The following is a 20,618-nucleotide window of genomic DNA, read 5'->3' on the forward strand; positions in this document are numbered from 1 at the left end:
CTGTTCAGACTGTACAAGGTAAAACGATAAAAACAAAAGAGCATCAATTATCAAACCTTTTTTATTATGATACAATCGTTAGTTAAGGCCACGCACATCAAATATGTTCAGTATGGAAGTCACAGTTATACAGTTTGAACATCATTACACATAAAACGTAATAAACAAAAAAAATATGCAAAGGACACTTAAAAAAAATCACCTAAAATATCTAACAACAACGCATCATCGTGTTCATCGACTAATGCTTTGTGCACCTCTCGTTTCGTTTTGCAAAGTTAAAAAATAATAGTCTTAACAAAAAATTAGTCTTTTATACAATACACGAGATTGTTCCGCCCACCAGTCATTTAACACACGCAACATTATATTTCAATTGCGATTCGTAAACTTTTACATTAATACAGTCGTTAAGGGAAAAAAATTGTACGTTACTATAATGATATACTGCTATTAAAAAAAAAGAAGTAGAGGGAGGAGGGAATGATAATGCTCAAACGCTTGTTTACGAATGATGAAAAGAAAACAGATTGCTATAAAATTATTATACAGTCGTTGCGTATAAAAAACAAACAAACAAATAAACGAACAAACGCACATCTATTTGAGAACACAATTATGCATCGGATAACAGTGTCAATTAGAAAAACGATCACTAGTTCACTCGGAAGTTGTCATGACATCTCTTGCCGAAGCATAAGGTATAAACTGATTTTCGTTCAAGCACACACGCAAACGCACGAAAGGCGGACTCAGTAGGGATGCAACGCCGCCAGCCCAAGCCTCGCCGGTTCGGCGTAACTGTGTCGATATCTGGCAGGCGTGAGGTTAGCGCCGATCTCAAGGGCCGGTCGCGCGTTTTCACGATCGAGTCCTGGGTAACGCTCGGTGTCCGTTAGCTCGCCGTAAGTGAAGGGCCTTGGACGCTGTTGCAGCTGAAGCTGTGGCTTCTCACGCATGAAGCCAGGCGGTCCCCGTATATACTCTCGTACCTAGAATTCAATCGACACTTAGCGGGCTTTCGTCGACTTTCACATTTCCTTTATAATCAACTTGTAAATCGTTCGAACCTCTCTCGCGTCGATGGGGTTTCTCGGTCCCCTGAGTTCCCTCGCAGCCATGGGAACCTCGTAAAAGCTCCTCGGTCTTGGTCTATCGGAGTCTTGCGCTTGAATTGGCCTATCGGGTGATGATTGATAATGAGTGGCTCTAGTAGGCCTTGACCTCGACCTGTAATCATCGACATCCTCGTCCAAGGGTGCTGGTGGTACATGATGATGCGGCATTGCGCCACGGCGAATCAAACGCTCGTGCAACTGCTGCTGACTCGCCGACGCTGTCAATGGCTGATGATGGTTGACGAATTGTTGCTGTCGACTTGGACGCTGCACGTGTTGTGCCTGGACTGGTGGCTCCTCGTGCGACTGAGATGATTGCCGCGATACTGGCTCTGACCTGCAAATGAAATATCGTCTTAGTTACGAGTTTGTTTTCAAGGAGAAAACATTTTCGGTTTGGTCATATCGTTACGAGGATCTTTCTTTCGCGCTTCTCGCACTGTGAGTCAAATGAAAAGTCCGATCTCATATACAAGAGAAAGGAAATTCACGATGCTTGCCAGTGATATTGATTTATCTGGCTTGTGATTACATCTGCGAATCGAACGCAAGTCAAGATATATGGAAAAAATATAGGCGTACAAATTACTCCGACGGGGCATTAGACGCGCCCCGGTATGAACGCGCGGCACACATTTTCAAGGCGAACTTTCGCGCGAACCTCGTTTTCTCAATACATGACGTATTAATCCGGGACCACACGTGCTAATTTCTCGGAGTGATTATGACAATGGCAGTCTAATCTAAGATGGGTGTGGCTTGGACTCGTGTGGACCCATATTTTTCTCGCATTAGAAAGCTCATCGGACGCGAACGGAATTCGGAGGAATTTTATCGACTGCACATTAAGCTTCAACTATTTATACTGATTGGATTTTTATAGACGATGACACACTTTTGCCTTGACATTGGAATGTTTGTACGAGGTTCGTTTTAATTTATGCGTAATTAGTTGCCGATGCCGGATGAAATAGATTTTCATCGAGAGCTGTTTTAACGAGAACATTAATCTTTGATTGATTGTGGAAAATGCATAAATAATCAATTAGCAAATGTGCATAGCTCTTGAAAATCTTCGTTCGGCCAATGATGAATGAAAAATCTCTGTGAGCAACACGAGAATGAATTTGATCGAGCATGACACTTTTCATGAACTGAGAGACATCTCAGCTCGGGGATTCAATAGAAAACATTAAATTATTTATGGTAATATTGAGGATCATGTCATGTAGCTAGCTAATAACTGGAATATCTATTAAACACTTTCTTGCTTTATAAATGCCAAACTAAAAGGATATTTTTCTTTTTGCACACTCTTCCAAGAACATTTTTGCCCTTTGGATTAGATTGTCATTCTTCGAACAGTAGCGACGAAACAGAGTAAGACCTTTGCATTGCCATTATAATTTATGCAATATTGTAATCACCAATTACATTATGTTATGATTAGAAAAAACTCCGATCAAACTTAAGCAATACAAGGAAAACCACAAGCTTACAATAAACATCAATTCACAAAACTGAAATAATTTATGCTTTAAATTATCCTACAGTCATAGTAAGTTGGTTGTATAATAAGAAGCGTTTCAAGCGTTGTGCATTCAGTTTCTGATAGCGCGAGTGTAGTTGTGTATCTTGCTATTGTTTAATTTAACATGAAAGCATCATTTGCTCTGTTTGGAGTTATCTGCATTGTCGGCGTTTACTTTGCGAGTCGTTAGATGCTTGATTAATTTCATGTCTAATCGATGTCGAATATTTTCATATTGTACAAACGCATGAATAAAAAATTTTTAGTAGCTCTGTTTATGTCAACGTGTAACTGGATTTAATGTAAATTGACTCCAGAGCAGATTGCAAAATCAAAGCAGAAATAGATGAATGCGCTCGCGTCAACAACATCGGCGAGGGTAAATGCGGTAGTTCGATAGAACTATAAAATTTAATTTAATTTATGTAATCCGAATATTATATAAATTTCATTTATGTAATTTCAATTGGAAATTTCAGACGTATTCAATGACTTGAAGGCTGGCAAAGATCCGGCTCCAAGCAGAGATTTGGATTGTTTCTCAGCCTGCGTGCTCAAGCACAATGAAGTCGTAAGCGTCAAATAATAACGACTCAATCGAACCTTTGTGACAGATGCGATTAATCAATTTATTTTATACAGATGAATGCCGAGGGATCTACCAATCACAAACCTAATGAATCGGATGTTACTAAACAATGCAAAGATTTGAGTACGAATTCTTTTGTCATTTTTTCACTACTTATTAAAATAGTCGACAAATAATGATTTTTCTGTTTACAGGTGCCAAGAATGACTGCGATACCGTTGACAAAATCATGTCTGGTCTTCATAAAAACAATCTTATTCCGAAGATATAATCTGATAGTCCCCAAAATTTTAACGAATCGATAAAATCTACTCCATGATAAATTAAGAGCTAATTTTAACAATTTTACTCAGTGTTTTTATAAAATAGATATGTACTTAGTTGTATTAAGTAAACTTCAGCAGCGTGAACACCGTAAAATTTCAAAATCATTCTTGACTGAATAATAAATCTTCCATTCAGTTACGAAAGTAGCTCTGACAAGGTCGATTAAAATTTACCATAATTTACAATATCGTTAAAGTGGTGTATGGTATGAATTATAGCACTTGAGTTATGTTTTAAAAATTAAAAGTATATACCTAAAATATTGTATAATTTATACATAATACTAAAATAATTAAAAAATCAAACTGCGAAAACTAGACAAATTAATTTATCGTAAATTTCGCATTTATACTCTCATTTTACGATAAGGAATCTAACTTCATAAATAAGTTTTTATGTTTGCCGTTATTTTCGTAATTGTTCAAATTTGTAAAAGCTTCGGTAGAATATTGGTAACACTTTCATAAAACAGTAAAGTCATCGAACCGTGGAATTTACGTAAATTATTATCTTTTGATTATAACAAAGTCACAAGCTGTTGATAATATAAAATCATGCATTGAAAAAGTTCGTGCATTCAATTTATGATAGCTCAAGTAGTGCTGTGATTCTAGCAATTGCTTAATAATCACTAATTCATGAAAGTTTCATTTGCTCTGCTTGCACTTATCTGCATCGTTCGCGTTGTAAGTCTCTAAGCCAATTATTGTATTCCTTTCCATCCAAGTTCACATTGGAATTTGAACGCACGTTCATAAATTCATGAATGTTAGATTACATATAAATTGTCAAGTTAATAGAATGTAGGATACGCTCATAACGTTCAGATAGAACAAATGGCTAAGGATTCAACTTGGAGCAATAAATTTAAATTATTCCTTAGCTTACGGGTTGAAAAGTACTAAAATTATGACAATTTTAGTACTATATTCAATTCAGTACTGAAAGCACCGAAATTATTGACAAATAAAATAATAGCTAAAATCTTTCTTTGAAGAGACATTGATAATTTTTTATGTTATTCGGATGAGTACCGATGGATCTGTTAATTACAGACCGGATGACTTGGGTAATCTAACAACTCCCAAGATTATAATAGATCAGTCAAACCTACTTCGTATTTAAAAAAATATAATTTAGTTTTACTTTTACTATTTTCTTAAGCTGAAACATACTTAGTTTTACTATTATTATTAATCTATTATATAGACGGCGGCTTAAACGAGTTCAATCCTACCAAAATGATTTTTATAAGAACAGTGAAATATTATTTTGCTAATTTTGTTTAATGGCGAAAGCAATGCAATATAAATTAGTAATGTACCGGCCATTAGAATTCCGGGGAGCAAGGGAAAAAGCATCGTTTACAAACCTGTGTACTGGTCTATTATCGGTGCGTCCGTTGATTTTGGCAACGATCGGCCTCGTAATGATTGCCTCCCTCTCCATCTGCCTGAACATCTCTTTAGCATCGTGAAATCGCTCTCTGGGACTTGTCGGACTCTCACCAGGCGCCAATCTCGGTTGATATTGCGGACTCGGTGATCTTTGTCTAAGCTCAGCGCTCTTCCTCATCCTGTTGTTCACGTTATTGTTGTTATTGTTGTTGTTGTTGTTTTTGTTGTTGTTGTTCGTGATCGGCGAAGTGCCGCGTATGGGTTTGATCAGGGGCGACGCGGGTGCAATCACGCGTTCCGGGCTGCGTGGCAATCGCGGCAAAGAAACGCTCGTTGGTTCCCGATCGATCAAATAATCCGGCTCCTCAACCGCTGCTCCCCAGTCTTCGTCTGTGGAACAAAAACAAATTATCTTTAATTACTTCGGTATCCAGGCCTGCAGCTGCTGATAATCATAATAATAATGATCGACGCAAGGCGAAAATCACCGCGTCATCCTCTCTCTCGGGGTCATGGCACGTAGCACATCTCTCTCGCGGTGAATCGAGAGCGTGAGAGAAGCATTAGCGACACACGGCCCCCGTAGAGAAATGTAGCGAAGGAGGCCAGAGAAAGAGAGAAGGACTCTTTTACAGGACGTGCGGAAAACGCAGAGAGCCGAGCTCACGTGCACACACAAACACACGCGCGCGCAGCCCTCTGTGTGCATGGGTTGCCTCCAAGGAAGGCAGGTGTAATCACAAAGGCAATATATTTTGACAAGTGGCAATATGCGCGTAGATTTTTATATGCAAAGATGTCGTGGTAATTTCAAAGGTATACCAAGAATATTTTCGTATTAATTTTTCTAGGATACTTACGAATGAATAATCGTATCAATTACACCGTTAAATTTATTACCGATCGAATGAAATTATATTGATTTCACATTCGACGTGTATCTACCTATAATTAAGATTATGTGAAGTATCGTCGATTAAAATATCGTTACTCAAATTCAGGTCACGAAAGTATCATCGATCACGAACCTCGTTCACTTAATAGCAATCGGAGCAACAATACAAAAGCTTCGATTGCATCAGTCATGAATAAACTTCGCTGATGAATTGTCAATTATAAGAGATGAAGAAAAAGAGAAAAAAAAATCCCGGAATTATCCTTGTTGTTAGCCGAGATTTAATACCGACAAGGAGGCGTGAAGTCAGTTATGACATTGATCCATTATGGGATGAATCAATCACTGGGTATAATAGGTAATCGATTTCGCGTAATTTTTCTAATCTTATATGAGAATTTTCCCTCATTATGGTGGCTGCCGACAGCAGAAGCGTTATAGGTCACTGCCAAGTGAACGTGGAAGAAAAGAAGAGAGGCTAACTGTAATAATCCTAACTCTTGCGCTGAATGCCTATGCAAATTATTCAATTTCCTCTCTTACTACGCATAGCTACTGTGAAAACTAGTAGAATGAAAATAGATATGTGTGCACTTCGAGAAAATGAAACGTTGCGTCCTTCAGCTTGTTCAGTGTGCACGTAAGCAATGATGCATTACTCAACTTTCTTTTTAGGGAATTCTATTGTGTTATATTTTCTTGATCAAGCAAGTAAGTTTGTAAACTATGAAGCAAATATTGATTCTTATCTACCGTTTCTCGTTAATTTTTCATATCTCACGACAGCTCTTTCAAGTTCAATTTTATGGCTCTGTCAAAAAGCAATGAAAGGAAGGACAAAGAATCAACATTCACCCGAAAGTGGGTTTCCAATACGCAATAGTCATTCGTGACTCAGACACCGTCTATATTTCTAAAAATTTCCGTTGTCATTTGACCGCAAACGATCTGAAAGAATGGAACAAGTTGCATGAAATGAAAAGATTATATACGCAGGTGACCGGACAATGCACCTTGCAAATTGAGTACATCACATCGCCCGAGGCTGTGGGCCGAGAATGCGGAAAGCACGAATTTACGATTCTTCCGATTCGGTCCCTTTCACGAAAAGTGTGACGAGTTCGCGTATGTGGCATTTTGTGTGCACGCACATCTACGTGCATTTTTCTTTTAAGATTGCAAATCATGGCTACTCGTTTTCTTCTCTCTATGAGCTCCAGTCGATATGAAAATTTAACCGTCTGCATCTCTAAAGTCTATTACCGTTGTATCGGATTACGAGAGCCACACGTTGAAGGACGCTGAGGAAATGAAGATGCCTCTCTTTGACTTTACCTTACGAGATGCCTTTCTTAACAATCGACGATAAATCGTTTGTTTCAAATTTAAATATCAATTGTTCTGATATATATATATATATATATATATATATATATATATATATAGAATACCTTCTCTCTCTCTCTCTCTCTCTCTCTCTCTCTCTCTCTCTCTCTCTCTCTCTCTCTCTCTCTCTCTCTCTCTCTCTCTCTCTCTCTAAAAAAAAGTGCTGTGATGTCATTGAACGCACAATTCTTTCGAAACTCACAAACTGAGTTGTAACTTTAGAATCTTGTCCATACAAAACAGAACGATATTTTTCTCATCTTGTCAAACGAAAATAACCAGCGAAAAATTCCCATCAAGCGGAAACGCCAAAAACCTTGTCAAGCACTAAATTATTAATAAACATTTTATATTAGCATACTGGTACATTAACTTTATCTCAAAAAAGTATCCGCTTACCATTTACCAAAGAAAAGGAAAAAGATGGTAACGAACAACCTATACGCTAAACTGAAGGAAACGCGCATCGTTGCTTTTGGCCTCGAAATTTGATTTTTAAGTGATTTTATGCTAATCCGATTGTTTCGGTTGTAGCACATGCGACGTTACGCAATTGTCTAATAAATTTTCGCTGATACGCGTGCGTCACTCGACTTTCCAGCAGGTAATGCCACATTCATACGGAGATTATCGTACGGATGATTTAAGATTTGAAAATGGTCCCTGTCTGAATTACATTGTTTAGTTTGGTGGCAGCGAATGAGAACGGAAAGAATGCTCGAATAGCCTGTTTGCCCAGCAAGTTAAAAGAGTTGTTATTTTTCTGGTTTGGATTTATATAAGTTTCGATTAGATAGCGATGGAATGCTTGTAATAGGTTTTTACGCGTTCAAAGCTTTCCACGAGACTGAGAAATAATAAAAAAATTACATTTTTCGTCGCATCTGTTTTCTTTTCTTTTTTTTTTTTGTTTTAAGAAGCTTGCAGATTATTATTCACGATGAAACAATTACACGCAAATAACATCTCGTAGTCGACGAATTGAAATACCTGCGAAGTCTCGCGGTAATTCCCAGTCGCTAACGAGACTTTCGCAAAATCGATCCCAAGAGCGTCTCGCGTGCAAAATCGAGCGTACCTTTTCAGGAGCTCGCGCCTGGATTTCTTCATCGGTCGATCGTTACGTGCGCCGTGGTATGCAACGGGACACGATGGCACGTGCTAATGTTTCTACGGATGTTTGTCTTTTTGCAATTTCGTCGACGCGTTCTGCTAACGAAAATTCCGTTTGAAAATTGCTACTTTTTTTCTCCAGCCGGATGCCCGAGAGAGAGAAAATTGTTATTGAGTTTACAACTGCGTACACAGTGTTGTTTGTTGTGCTTGGTAAGAATTTGAGTTTGCGTGACGTTGACGTGAAAAATATAATTATTCCATTGGTTATTGCTGTCAGCTCTTATTTACCTTAACTATTCGCGCAAGAAAAATGAGAAAAATTGAAATGACATTAACGATAAAGAAATAAACGAAAACGTTCAGACACACGCATTCTTTCAAAGCTAAATACCGATCTTTCGATCGAAATACGATGTTTTAACAACCACCAGAGCGAATTCCATCAGCAATTCATTCGCTGACATTACCAAAACCATGCACGCGCGTACTTGACAAATGAGCATAGCTTGAGCAACTTTTGCCTGTCGCCGCGTGCGCGAAAATTCTTGCGTGGCAATGTGGCAAGTCGACGCTGTAAGTGCATCGATTATCAATCCGCCGCAGACGAAATCGATTTATAAAAGTTATTCGTTACGGTCTGGATGATTTTCAACGAACCGCGACGTAGTATTACAAATTTTCACGGCTTTGTTTCAACGGCACTTCGATCAACCGAAATATATATATATATATATATATATATATATATATATATATATATATGCGATTCTGCCTTTATTCGTTGCTGCACATTGCATAAATTTAATGTTCGAGATAATTTGATGAATATTTATATTATTGCGTCTTCATTTTCATAGCGTGCAGTTTTCATTTCAACATCGAGAAAAACAATATCGCGTTTATGTTTAGGGGGCATCGATCAGTTTAACGCCTTCGCGCGCGTGCACTCGCGGATTTTTTTCGAATTATTATTAATTATTTTCCGATTGATCGTGCCACATGTAAATTATTGCGCAAGCGCGGCTATGTTAATAATGGGGTATTAAGAATATTTACGATGCATATGATTCTGATAATTATCTTGCGCGGCAATATAAAATAGCTATGACGATCGTTACAATAAATGTTGAGTTTTTCGTAGTAATCAGCAGTGAAACGTGTATTTGCATATTACACAACTAAGAGGTTCTTTAGAAGCTACATTGTAGCCTTTAATAATGATTTATAAGTTACCGAATGACGCGAATGGCATCTGTCAACTGGTACGAAATCCACAACAAATTCGAGAAAATGATGAGCGCGCAGAAGTAGACCTGCAGGCCTTCTTACCTGTTGCCTTTACTAATCGTTAAACTTACCGCAAAAGGCCATCGACGAACTTGCGACGAACGAGCCGCGCGTATGTGTATATATACGTTTGACTTAACGGTACCCACGCGCCGCGCCAACGACGAGCCAAGGCGCGTAGCAGGTGCCTCCACATGCTCGCGCCTTCGACATCCTGCTCTCTTAGCTCTTCCGGCTCACTGGCTCACTACCTCTTCGAATGCTTGTTATTGGCACAAAGAGACGATTTGACTAATTTTCAATCGTCTACGGAGAGAAAAACGATGCGAGAGCTGAATACCAAAAGCAACGACACTTTTTCTCATTGAGCATGTTCTTCGTGTACTACACTCAAGAAAGAGAGACAGACAGAATGCATTATGCCGCGAAGAAAGCCCTATGCCAAAAAGAAAGAGAAAAACGAGGGCCCGAAAGTGATATCGAGTTGCGCGGTCAAGTGAATAATCCATAAATTAACATTTGAACACCAAACACACACGCGCGCGCAGTATGTAGGTCAGTCCTTGGAAAACAAAAAAGTCAGTTCTCTCTCTATACACAAACGATCGATACAATCAAAAAGCCGTTCATTGTCAAAGCCGCGAGATGCTTTTTCTCAGTTTTCCCGTTGCTGTCCTCTGTGCGCGCGCCTATATACGTATATATCGGCGTTCCATTTCTCGCTTTACGATCTCGAAATCTTTGAAAAGCACAAAGAACAGTTTTCTCATGCCGATTATTATTCGCGCACGCTGAGCTTTTCCAACCAATTAGCCAGTCTATTTTTCGCCGACTTTGGATAATGATGGAGGTTTTGCATGTCGTTATTAGTCGGCTATTTTTTGTGGCTATTCTTTATGGCGCGAAGGAGATTGTCTATTCAATTCTCGAGCACTCTTTTTTGGCGTCGCGTGGCTCGAAATACTTAGCAGGATATTAGCTATTAAAATTCAATTATAAAAGTCTTGAAAGTCGATTATTTCTCATCCACCTACACCGAAGGTATACTGCCAATAAATCAGCCATCCAATTAACATCATAGTGAGTAAATCGCTCGCGGTTCGTTCGACGTTGCACAAATTTCATCGTCGTAACATTCTCGACACGCGCGCGAACAAAAAAAAATACAAAAGAAAAAAACATTGCATTTGAAAACGTTTGCGTACTCGCGTTGTTCTTCGAGTTTAATTGCGCGTTACAGTTCTCTCTCTTCCTTCCGCGTCGAAACTATCGTGGGAAGAGGAGGAAGGCTTTTCGCGTGGCGACGACGACGATGACTTTCACCTAAAAGATAAGCGATCGATTTCTCGTTTTTTCCTTGCGTGCAAAACTGTTGCTCAATACGTTTGTAATTGCATAGAGTCCGAGCGGAGAGGGGCTTCATTGGCTATGGTGCGCGCGTAAAGAATGTTTAACTTCCGCTTTCTTTTTTCCTTTCCGAGATGTTTTGTAAGCGCTGCCGTTAGATGCTTCGATGATAAGTAATGTTTACTGCGAATGGAACAGATTGTTATGTATTGGTATCTGCCTTATTTTTTCGGTTGATGTAATCCGCGAGAAGTTTATTTTTTGTTAGAAAAGGCTCGATCGCATCAGGTGAAATAACAATTATCAAACACTTCCTGCAATCGTGGTGATTGCCAATTAAACAAGGAACTCTTCATTTCCGTGCCATTCAAAACACTCAAAAAGTAAATAAATAAATAAATAAATAAATAAAGAGTGAGTCTGCGAGAGAGGCAGATAAGAATTGTATTGGCCGTGAAAAAGAGTATTATATATATAAAGTTGTGAGATCTAATCGTACACAGAGCGCGGACACTTTCTACGTGCGCCCTATTAACCTACTTTCGGACACTAAGTACGATCAAGTTGGTATTTACACGACGGCGACGAGGAAGCAAGTCAGCAAAAATGTCAGGGTCGAATGTCGCTTTTGTTTCCTGGGTAAGGACAACTTTGTCCGTGACTGGTTTCTCATTTCTAACACGTACGTAGTACGCGGTTAATTGCACTCGAGCGGCTGATTGTTTTTTGGAGAGAGTAGCGCGAGATCCAGTAGCTACACGTATCTCTCGCTGTAATTACGAGGCTAATGAGTGTGCGAAGCCAGGCAGTGGCGATCGATTTTCTCTCGAGAAAAAAACCGACTGACTCACCCGACGACGAATCCCTAGTTGGTCTGGTTGGCCTAGGACCCAATGGATGGTGATGCCCTTGATAGGGTGGCGGAGTTGCAGCACTGTCCGAACCAATGCCACTACTGGCAGCGCTACGCGTGCCAGCGCCTACGACGACACTGTTGCCGTTGGCCGTGGTCGTGGTAGTGGTGGTGGTCGCTCCGTTCTGGCCGACTATCGTCTGATTGAGACAGCGTCGCAACTCGATACCCGTCAAGTTGCCACGGTGACGGTGCACGGTGTCGTAGTCGCGCGGTGGCAAGAGGATCGGTCCTGCATCGTTGTCCGTACCACGACCTGTGCACCAGACAGTTGCTCCGTTATTGCGGCAACGCTAGAGAGTTTCGAAATTCAGAAGAGCATAGAACACGGGATGCGAGCCATGGCTCTCTTTGTCGGCTCGATCGCTGCTTAATGTGCTTTGCTGAGCTGCATTCTCGCGCGACGTTGACGGTCACAGCTGCGCCTTGTGAGAAAGTAAAAGTGGAACGCGCGGCGGCGCAGGGCAATTGCCAGGGGAAACCCCATTGAACTTCGCACTCACCCAGCTTAGCCCTCAACTCGGCGGCCAAAGACTCGTAGATGCTGGTCGACTGAATGGGCGCAATGTGTCTCAGTTCGGCGCTGCCTTCGCTCGACTCGCTCTCTCGAGTACTCCGACCATCGCTGCCAAGGTTGCTACGCAGTCTCGTGTCCAGAGAACCAAGCCGCGCCAGACTATCCGAGTGCGACGCAAGGATTTTCAATTGCCCACCGAGCAGCTCGGCTGTCTCTACTGAGTCGCATCTGCGCGGAAAACCGGAAATCAATCTCCGACATACTTCCATGGTCTCTCGCGTGCACACGATGCGTTGGACTTTACCTGTAGGCGTGAACGTGAACGGGATTGTTGGTCGCGGGGTTGGGCAGTAAGAGCGCGGCTGCGACAATGTCCTCGCGCAGCACCGCCGCGAGAACTACGTGACCTGGCACTAATTGCTTCACTGCCGAACGCGTCGAGCCACCGGGATGAATCGTCTGAATGATTTTCAAACCTTTGCTGCTCACCTATTAAACAGATCAGCGCATTTCCATTTTTCAATTCCAATTTCATTCGCAAAATTGTGCATCAAGATCATCGCGATCAGGATTCGCATTCATATGCAAGTACCCGTGTTAGAAAGTATCGGCAATTAAAATGATAAAAATCCAAGTTGATTCCGGCGAGAGAGCGTTTGATTTATTCGTTAGCGCGCCGCTGAAAATTTTCAGGCAACCAGTTGAATGAAAAAAAAAATCACCTTTTCCTCCAATTAAATTCGAGCGGGCGCTTCGAAAGGCATTAGCCTGGAATGATTTTATTGGGTAACCGCGTGTGCGAGAGCTAATTAACCGAGGATGCTCCTACGTAATGTTACAATTTTCTCGTTTCAGACTTTAATTCAATCGATTAACACGGCGCTATTTCACATTGCGTTCGCGTTTGAATCTGATACTCGCGACTCTCCGCGCAAAGCCAGGCACCGAACGGTCTCTATGTTCACATATAGCATTGATTTGAGTGGCCAAACGCGTCTCGCCCTCTACAATACGCTTTCACCGGAAAAATTTGCGCGAAAAAAGCTACGACAGCTTTTACAAATTCGAAAAACACGCACCCGCGAGAGAAAGGATAAAGAAGTTCCCAGCAATGTAAAAATCGTCGCCCGGGGGCCTTTTAGCAAAACTTTCACGCGTCTAAGATCTCGGCAGCGCACGTGCTCGCGCTCACGCGAGATGGACCTCGAAATGCCTTCGATGAAAGTTGCACTTTTACGTAACGTCGCATATTAACACACAACTTCCCCTTCGGCGAACGAGAAAAATGAGGCTTTTGCTGTCGTCGAACTGCATTTTTCTTTTAATTGTTGCCTAATCACGAAGGCGACGGCAGACGAATTTCCGGGGGAGAGACCACTGATTATAGACTCTTGCAATTTTTCGCGGTCTTAAAAACATCCATATTTCATGGCGTAATTGGCGTTTTAGAAGGATTTCGTTAGGCTTTTCATTTTCGAGACGCGGTGTATCTTTCTGCCGTCGTATAATTTGACGTTTTATTTAATTGTCCTTGCCTCTGCTGTGCAAAATCAAAAGCCGCTAATGGTTAGTTGGGAAGTAACGTCACGCGTGCTATTAAGCAAAAATGAAAAGTAAAAGTTAGATGTCAAAATTTCTCTATAATTATTCAAATTAACTGTTGTATCTTCGTCGACGTATAGATTGTTCGGCAACTATACACCAATTTTTTGTTTCTTCGGTGTACGAGTGAATACATAGATCCAATTGCATAATCGTAGTATGATTGATTCATCAAGTCAACGTAGAAAAAAAAAATACTTATCATTGGAAGCACACAATCCGATAATTCGAAAGCTGATTTGCATTCCTAAAAGGTTCAATTCGCAACTGCTTAAAAGAATCTCATTACCATATTACAATCTAACGATCATCAAATCGCCTGTAAATATCAGCTCGACCCACATTCAAGTAGAGAAACCTGTTTATATTTCCGAATAACTCTGAGTCACATTCGTCTTCCAGTGCTTTTTCGGCAATATTTTCTTTTTCGCGCGCGCCTCGTTGAATATGCCGAGGTAGATCGTCGCGACAAAAGGGAAGCTCGACGATTATACACACTACCGTTATGTATTTCCTTATTCCCGGCGCGTGCGTGCGCGCGTTGACGTTCGCATTGTACCGTTGCCCCGCGAGCGACAATATCAATTCATTAGCGCGTCAACATTGCGCGCCGCTTAGTTGCAATTGGACTAATTGTCCTCAATTCTTCTTTTCCTGTGCGGCTCGCTCTGCCTAATTATTTCGCGAGGCAGGTGTCGCGTGCGGCGCAGGTATTTAGAGCTGCGCAAGACCAGACGGAACGGGTTTTTCGCCCATCTTTCGAAATTAATCGCGGGACGCTAATGGATAAGCAGCGAGCAGCGAGGATTCGACGAAAAGGCGAATAATGGAGCGAGAAGCAAGGGGGAAAGGAGAAAAAAAAAAGGTAGAAGAAATAGCAAGTTCGCAATTTTCCGAGCAAGCGCGTGCACGAATGCGGCGCGTCGCATGCGCAATTTGACTGCGAAACTGCCGGTGTCGCGTCGCGTCAAACGAGACGCAAAGCTTTCGCGACTTTCGCCTCTCCTCCGTGTCGGCGGCGCGACATCGATACGGATTATTGTGTCGTAACAGCTGCCACGCGAGCAAACATGGCGCGCCTGAACGTCCCGTGCCTCGTCCACTGTGCCTACACGCGCCTTCCTCTTTTCGATTGGGAGAAAGGCTCGCCGAGACGGACTTAATTCTTCCTTCACGAAAGTTGCACTGTTCACTTCTAGGCTATCGCGATTTGTTGCTTGCTCCTCATTTCCGATGCGCCTGGTTGAAGTCTCCGGAAACGCCGCAGATATGATTTCAATGCCGAGCAGCCGCTCGGAAGCGGGGATACAGCATTTTCTACGGTACCTCGTCGTATTAAACTTGACGCTCTGCGTCGATCGCGTCAATTAGTCGCCGAAGAATCATCCGCTCGGGAGAGCGCCGCCGAGGTCGTTCGTAGACAGATTACTAAAGCGCCTCCATTGCGAATGCGAACGTAACTCGGTGTTCTGCCAATAAGAGATGATGAACTGCGCGGCGCATTATGTAAAATGCATTATCGTCCGGCCGTCGCCATCGTCCGATGCGGGAATCCAATCAACTGTCGATTTGCTTTCATTACCGGAGCAGTGCAGAGAAAACAAAGCAACGAGACTGTGCTTTTACGCTCAATTATGCGCCTTCATTATGACAATTTCACGCTCATTTGCCGCGTGTGCGCGCCTCGAGCAGCCCCGTTCGTTCCTTTAACGGCGTCGCGCAAGCGGAATCGCGCGCTCTGCGTCTTCCGTGTCTTTCTCCTTTCTTTTATCGATCGGATGGCGCGCCGTGCTTCCACCCTCGGTTTCTCAAAGTAACATTTGTTTTCTGAAAACGAAGGACGGCTGTGCGGCGCGGCGGTCAACAGTGGAGCGCGGCGCGACGAGGTAAAAGGAAAGGAAAGGCCGCGCGAGTGCATCGACCGTTTTCACCTGCCCCCTTCGGTCGGACGTTGCGGTACACACCAGTTGATTCTTCGATCGATTATCGCGCGCGCGCGCGCGTACACGAAAATGTCTCGTAGAAAGCCCTCGCGCCGCCGTTACGCAGCCGTGCTGCGTCGCAGACGGTAAATGCCTGTGCGTAAGCACGCTCCTCGTGCCTTGCCGAATTCGACCGCTAGATCAACGATTATTTATGTTTTCCGCCTGCGACTCGCGGGACTTGCTTTCGTCGATTCTTCGCGGAGGTGTCCTCTTTCTCTCCGCGCACACGAAAGCGAGGCGAGGCAAGAAAACCGCGCCAACCCGGACAATTCGAAACTTCTTTTATTTTTTATATAGAGACGTTACGCGGGAATTTTAGAAAGCCGGCAAAAGAGTCATCATCTCGCATTCGCGCGTTTATATTGAGTTTTGTAGGCCGACGCAATTTTGCCGATTTCTATACGATAATTTTACAATCCCGCGCGCAGCCATCGCGCGTTTAGCTCTTTTCTTTTTTATCGAAATTGACAAGCTCGTCTGCCATACGCGTACTTTTCACACGGAGCACCGTGCGTATGTGCAGTTAAGTAATTATCGTCGTCGCTGCGGAGAAGATTCCTTTTTTCTTATGAATATTAGAGGAGAAATCCGCGACACTGGTGCAAGGCGTCACGCGTGTGCTATTTTTCTTTTGCGTGCGCCTTAAAATTGATTATTTTTTTTCTTTTTTTTCTCTCATTTTACGGTATGTTGCGAATCGAGCATTCGGTTATTATAAAGCGTGGGAATTTGACGTTTAGCGAGTAAACGACCGCACAGCATCATAAACGTGAAAGCTAATTATACGAAATTACGTTTATTATTCAATTTGAACCATTGATTTGACGTTCCTCGCGTGATAAATAGAAGTTGTAAATAATTAGGCTTTTTCGCGTAAACAGCCTTTGCTTTTTCCTTTATAGTCGATCGTTCACCCGATAAAAGACCACTTTCTTTGAAAACAGCTCCATTAAGGCAGGAGACAATACGACGCATTTTTTTATCATGGCAGTAAAGAGCCTGGCTAACTTTAGCGCAGCAAACCGAAAACACCAGTCGAATAATTTATACACGCGCGCACTGCTCGGCATTCCGAAAACGAAGAGGCGTTCTTTTTTTCGAGAAGGCTCACTTTTCCTGCCTCGTTATCTTCACTGCGCGTATACAAGTGTGTTTATTTACCGTGAGCGCGCGATAACGAAGGATAAAAAGAAAAAAGAAAAATCCATCGCCGCGCGCGTATACTAATCCAACGCGTTGCTACCGAGAAACGACTGGTATTTGGGCTAAAGTGATAAATTTGCGCGCGCGAACGTTCGCCTTTTGCGTGTCGCACCTGGCTTTCACTGCGTATGCATGGTCAGTGTGGGCCGCCTGGCTTTTTTCCTCTTCTCTTCGCGAAAGCGTTCCGCGGCGAATTCGGCACGCGAAAAGCTTACCTGCAGCGTGACCTTGAAAGGCTCCTGAAGACGTTCGCGCTCCAGGAGGTAATCTATGGCACCGGGCATCGCGTCGACGCCTTTCGCCTCCCTCGCGCCCAAATACCAGACGTAGTACGAGCTTTTCTTGACATCCTTGCCGCTTCTCCCGCGCAGGGCCATCACTTGCTGCAACACACGAAAGCAAAAGAAGGTCAACGGGCGTCGTTGTTCGTGGCTAGGGCGCGAAGCGACAAATCGGCTCGCTCGTTAATAGTACATCGAGGAAGTGGAGCGAGTCCGATGCGCGCGCGGCGGACGGGCGCTTCGACGCCGAGTGTTCTCCGAGTCGTTGGCGAGCGTGCGTGAGCACGCGCGCGGCATTTTACAAAGTTGCGAATACCGCGAGCGAAAATTTCTCACGTTGCCCACCGTCGAAGCGTCGAACAATGATGCGTGACAAAATCATGAAAAGATCTTCCGCAACGGCCCACGGTATAATAAGAGGGTAAATCTCCTAGCGAAAGAAAGAGAAGAAAGAGCGCTTTAATGAACTTTGATAAGAAAAAAAAAAAGAACAGAGTTATAATACAGCGACGCTTTGCTAATTTCCATGGCGCGTTATTCGAAAAGACCTCATTCTCATAAATCCGCGACACGTATGCATATGTAAATCCGAGGATAGTGCATTAAGCAATTTTCTTCCTACAATAACGCGATGCATGAAAAATCGTAATAAACGCGTGGCCTTTCCCATGAGCGCCTTTATTTTCTCTGAGAAAGAGAGGTTGGCCGATAAAAAAAAAAGCCTTGACCATTGAACCTCTTGGACTTTCACGCGACGATGATCTCTCGACGTGCGGCAATGAAAGAATTAAGCTTGCGGATTCGGGCGAGACGAGAGCGTCGATTTTCGTTTTTCACGATAATCGCTCGGATAATTATGTACTCTTGCTCCGCGCTTGCCTCGTAAAGTCATTCGACTGACTGCCTTTAAGCGATACCGATGCTCGGCGAAGTAGCATCCCATGTTTTTTCCTCGATGGTTAGGTTTTTCATTTGTTCGTTTCGGCGTTCGGCTCGTCCGGAGGGCAGAATCGGATCTTTCGCGTGAATTCAGAGAATTTTCTTTCCCTTGTCTTTCCGCAAGTCGGCACACGTTTCTCTACGTGGTATCGACCGTCTGATACGCAAAGTAAACTTACGACTGATAAGATGAACGACTTATGCAAGCTGTCGGAATATCCTATCTGCGTTATGTCACTGATCTCAGCGTAAAAACAAGCTCCGACAAAAGCCGAAAATAACGAAAAATCCAATGGCACGCACACCGACTGACCAGAAAGCAATCGGATTGGAAGAAGCTGATGGTCTTACTGAAAAGTCCCGATATAAATCTGGCTTATTAAACGCGCGGTTGTGTGAGAACATCAAGCACCAATCGCGGACGTACACACGCACACAGACTCGCGCGTTCGTTTAACCTCGCTACCTGAATCTCTCTCGCGCGAGCGCGGCTATTATGTTTCCCTCCGCTCTCGTAGAGCCCAGAGAAACGGAGTGCTTCACCGTTCTCTAAGATCTCTGCTACTCCATATATCTCGAGCGTGGCTTTACGGTTTCGTCGCTGTTTCGTAAAGACCAAACAAAAAAAAAGGAAAAAACCAAGATGAAGAAAAAAATTACGGCACTCTGCTTTCCGACGCGCTCGTATCCACTTTCAGCTTATCTCGCGTTCGCAGATCAATGCGCTCGTGGTTAATTCATTAACTCAACGCGCATTCGCGATCGCGAAGCAAGGTAAACCAGAAATTGATTGGAGCGCGGCGGTGTCATTAATTAACCGTGAAAAAGCATCCGATAGCCCGGTGCGACGATCGACGAGGGTGCGTCTAACGGCCGCTCGCGAACGCGCGCAACGCAACACTTGTTGCTCGTCCGTTCTAGCAAGGGAGGTGGGGAGGGAGAAAGGACCTTGGTCAAGGTTGACTCTTCGGGCTCGTTACGCAACGCGTGTCGCACAAAGGCGCAGGAAAGCGCGCCGATTGATTAGCCCCTAATTTTCTTTTGCAATCGCGTGCGAAAATGCCTTCGCAGCCCGATAGCTCTATCGCGACCCATCGGTTTTTCGAGTCTCCCCGCGGAGTACTCCTGCACTTTACGGTTCATCGACCTCTTCTTCCCCGCACGGAGCTTAGCGCGACGAAAACTAGATCTGCAGTTTCGTTCAATTGTCCGTTGGCGAAGAGATTTTTTTTCACGGCCACTCGGCTCCCACCGACAAAGTAGGCGACCGCATCGCAATAGGTAAACAATAAACGAGAACGCATTCTAAATCTTCGCAATCGCGACGGACAAGTAAGCGTATCGATAAGAACAGAAACCTCATCAACAACCCAATCAAACTGCATCGGGGGAGAGAGAGAAAAGAGGGCCATTACCATCAAAACTAGGATATTAGAATAAAAGGAAACGCGACCCGAGCAACGTAGTAAAAACTGGAGAAGAAGCAGCGAACCAGTGGTCCGCTGCTTCTTCTCTAGCGATCGAAGGAAAACAAGGGAAAAGCACATGTGAATTACAATAGAAAAACCATGGCAAGAGTCACGCACGCACTGTAGAGTTGAGCGAAGCTGTATACAGTGCGCAACTGCATCGCAACAGGTAGGCAAGGTGAAGCAGCGCAGCTCCGTTGTTGCTCTAGTAAAGAGAGAGAGAGAGAGAGACAGAGCGAGAAACTGCTCGCTCGCACGCTCTATGGCGAGAGCGAGGAAAAAAGGGCCGTAAAGTCAAATGGAAAAGGAAAAATCGGGCGTTGCGCGCGATACCGTTAACGACACTCACTTCAACGTCACATTTCGGCAAATCATCGCGACAGCATCTCGCACTGTGAAACTCACCCGTGACAGAGAGAGCAGCAGCAGCTCTGACAGCAAAAAGATGAGTGAGAGAGAGAGAGAGAGAGAGAGAGAAAGAGGAGAGTCGGCGGCGAGTCGCACACGAATGGAACACTGATCGCGGTGGCTTCGCGCCCTTGTCACAGGAAGGCGAAGACGAAGAGTGGCTGGTGAGGCGACGACAACGACGACGACGCCATCACGCGACGACGAACCCGCAGCGACTGGCGAAAGGAAGACGCCGAGAGCGCGCTCGCTCGCTCGCTCGCTCGCTCGCTCTCGCCCGTTGCCCACCACGTCGGAGGAACGAACGC

The 20,618-nt window shown here is 43.5% G+C and overlaps 2 protein-coding genes across 2 annotated transcripts; one reads left to right on the forward strand and one right to left on the reverse strand.

The window, feature by feature from the left end:
• Positions 1-43: 43 nt before the first annotated feature.
• On the reverse strand, positions 44-20,559 carry LOC131672609 (myb-like protein P). Its single transcript, XM_058949956.1, has 8 exons — positions 20,308-20,559; positions 17,429-17,596; positions 12,728-12,912; positions 12,410-12,651; positions 11,845-12,162; positions 4,938-5,352; positions 1,071-1,455; positions 44-992 (listed from the first exon to the last, which is right to left on the reverse strand). Exons 2-8 carry the CDS (start codon positions 17,588-17,590, stop codon positions 753-755), a joined length of 1,947 nt encoding a protein of 648 aa, XP_058805939.1. The 5' UTR covers positions 17,591-17,596; positions 20,308-20,559; the 3' UTR covers positions 44-752.
• On the forward strand, positions 2,774-3,529 carry LOC131672610 (uncharacterized). Its single transcript, XM_058949957.1, has 5 exons — positions 2,774-2,834; positions 2,972-3,028; positions 3,129-3,220; positions 3,292-3,361; positions 3,433-3,529. The coding sequence occupies exons 1-5, from the start codon at positions 2,774-2,776 to the stop codon at positions 3,507-3,509; spliced, it is 357 nt and encodes a 118-aa protein (XP_058805940.1). The 3' UTR covers positions 3,510-3,529.
• Positions 20,560-20,618: the final 59 nt, after the last annotated feature.

This window comes from Phymastichus coffea, unplaced genomic scaffold (genome assembly GCF_024137745.1).
Source record: "Phymastichus coffea isolate CEN01 unplaced genomic scaffold, Cenicafe_Pcof_1.1 PCOF00155, whole genome shotgun sequence".
Classification (NCBI taxonomy): Eukaryota; Metazoa; Arthropoda; class Insecta; order Hymenoptera; family Eulophidae; genus Phymastichus; species Phymastichus coffea.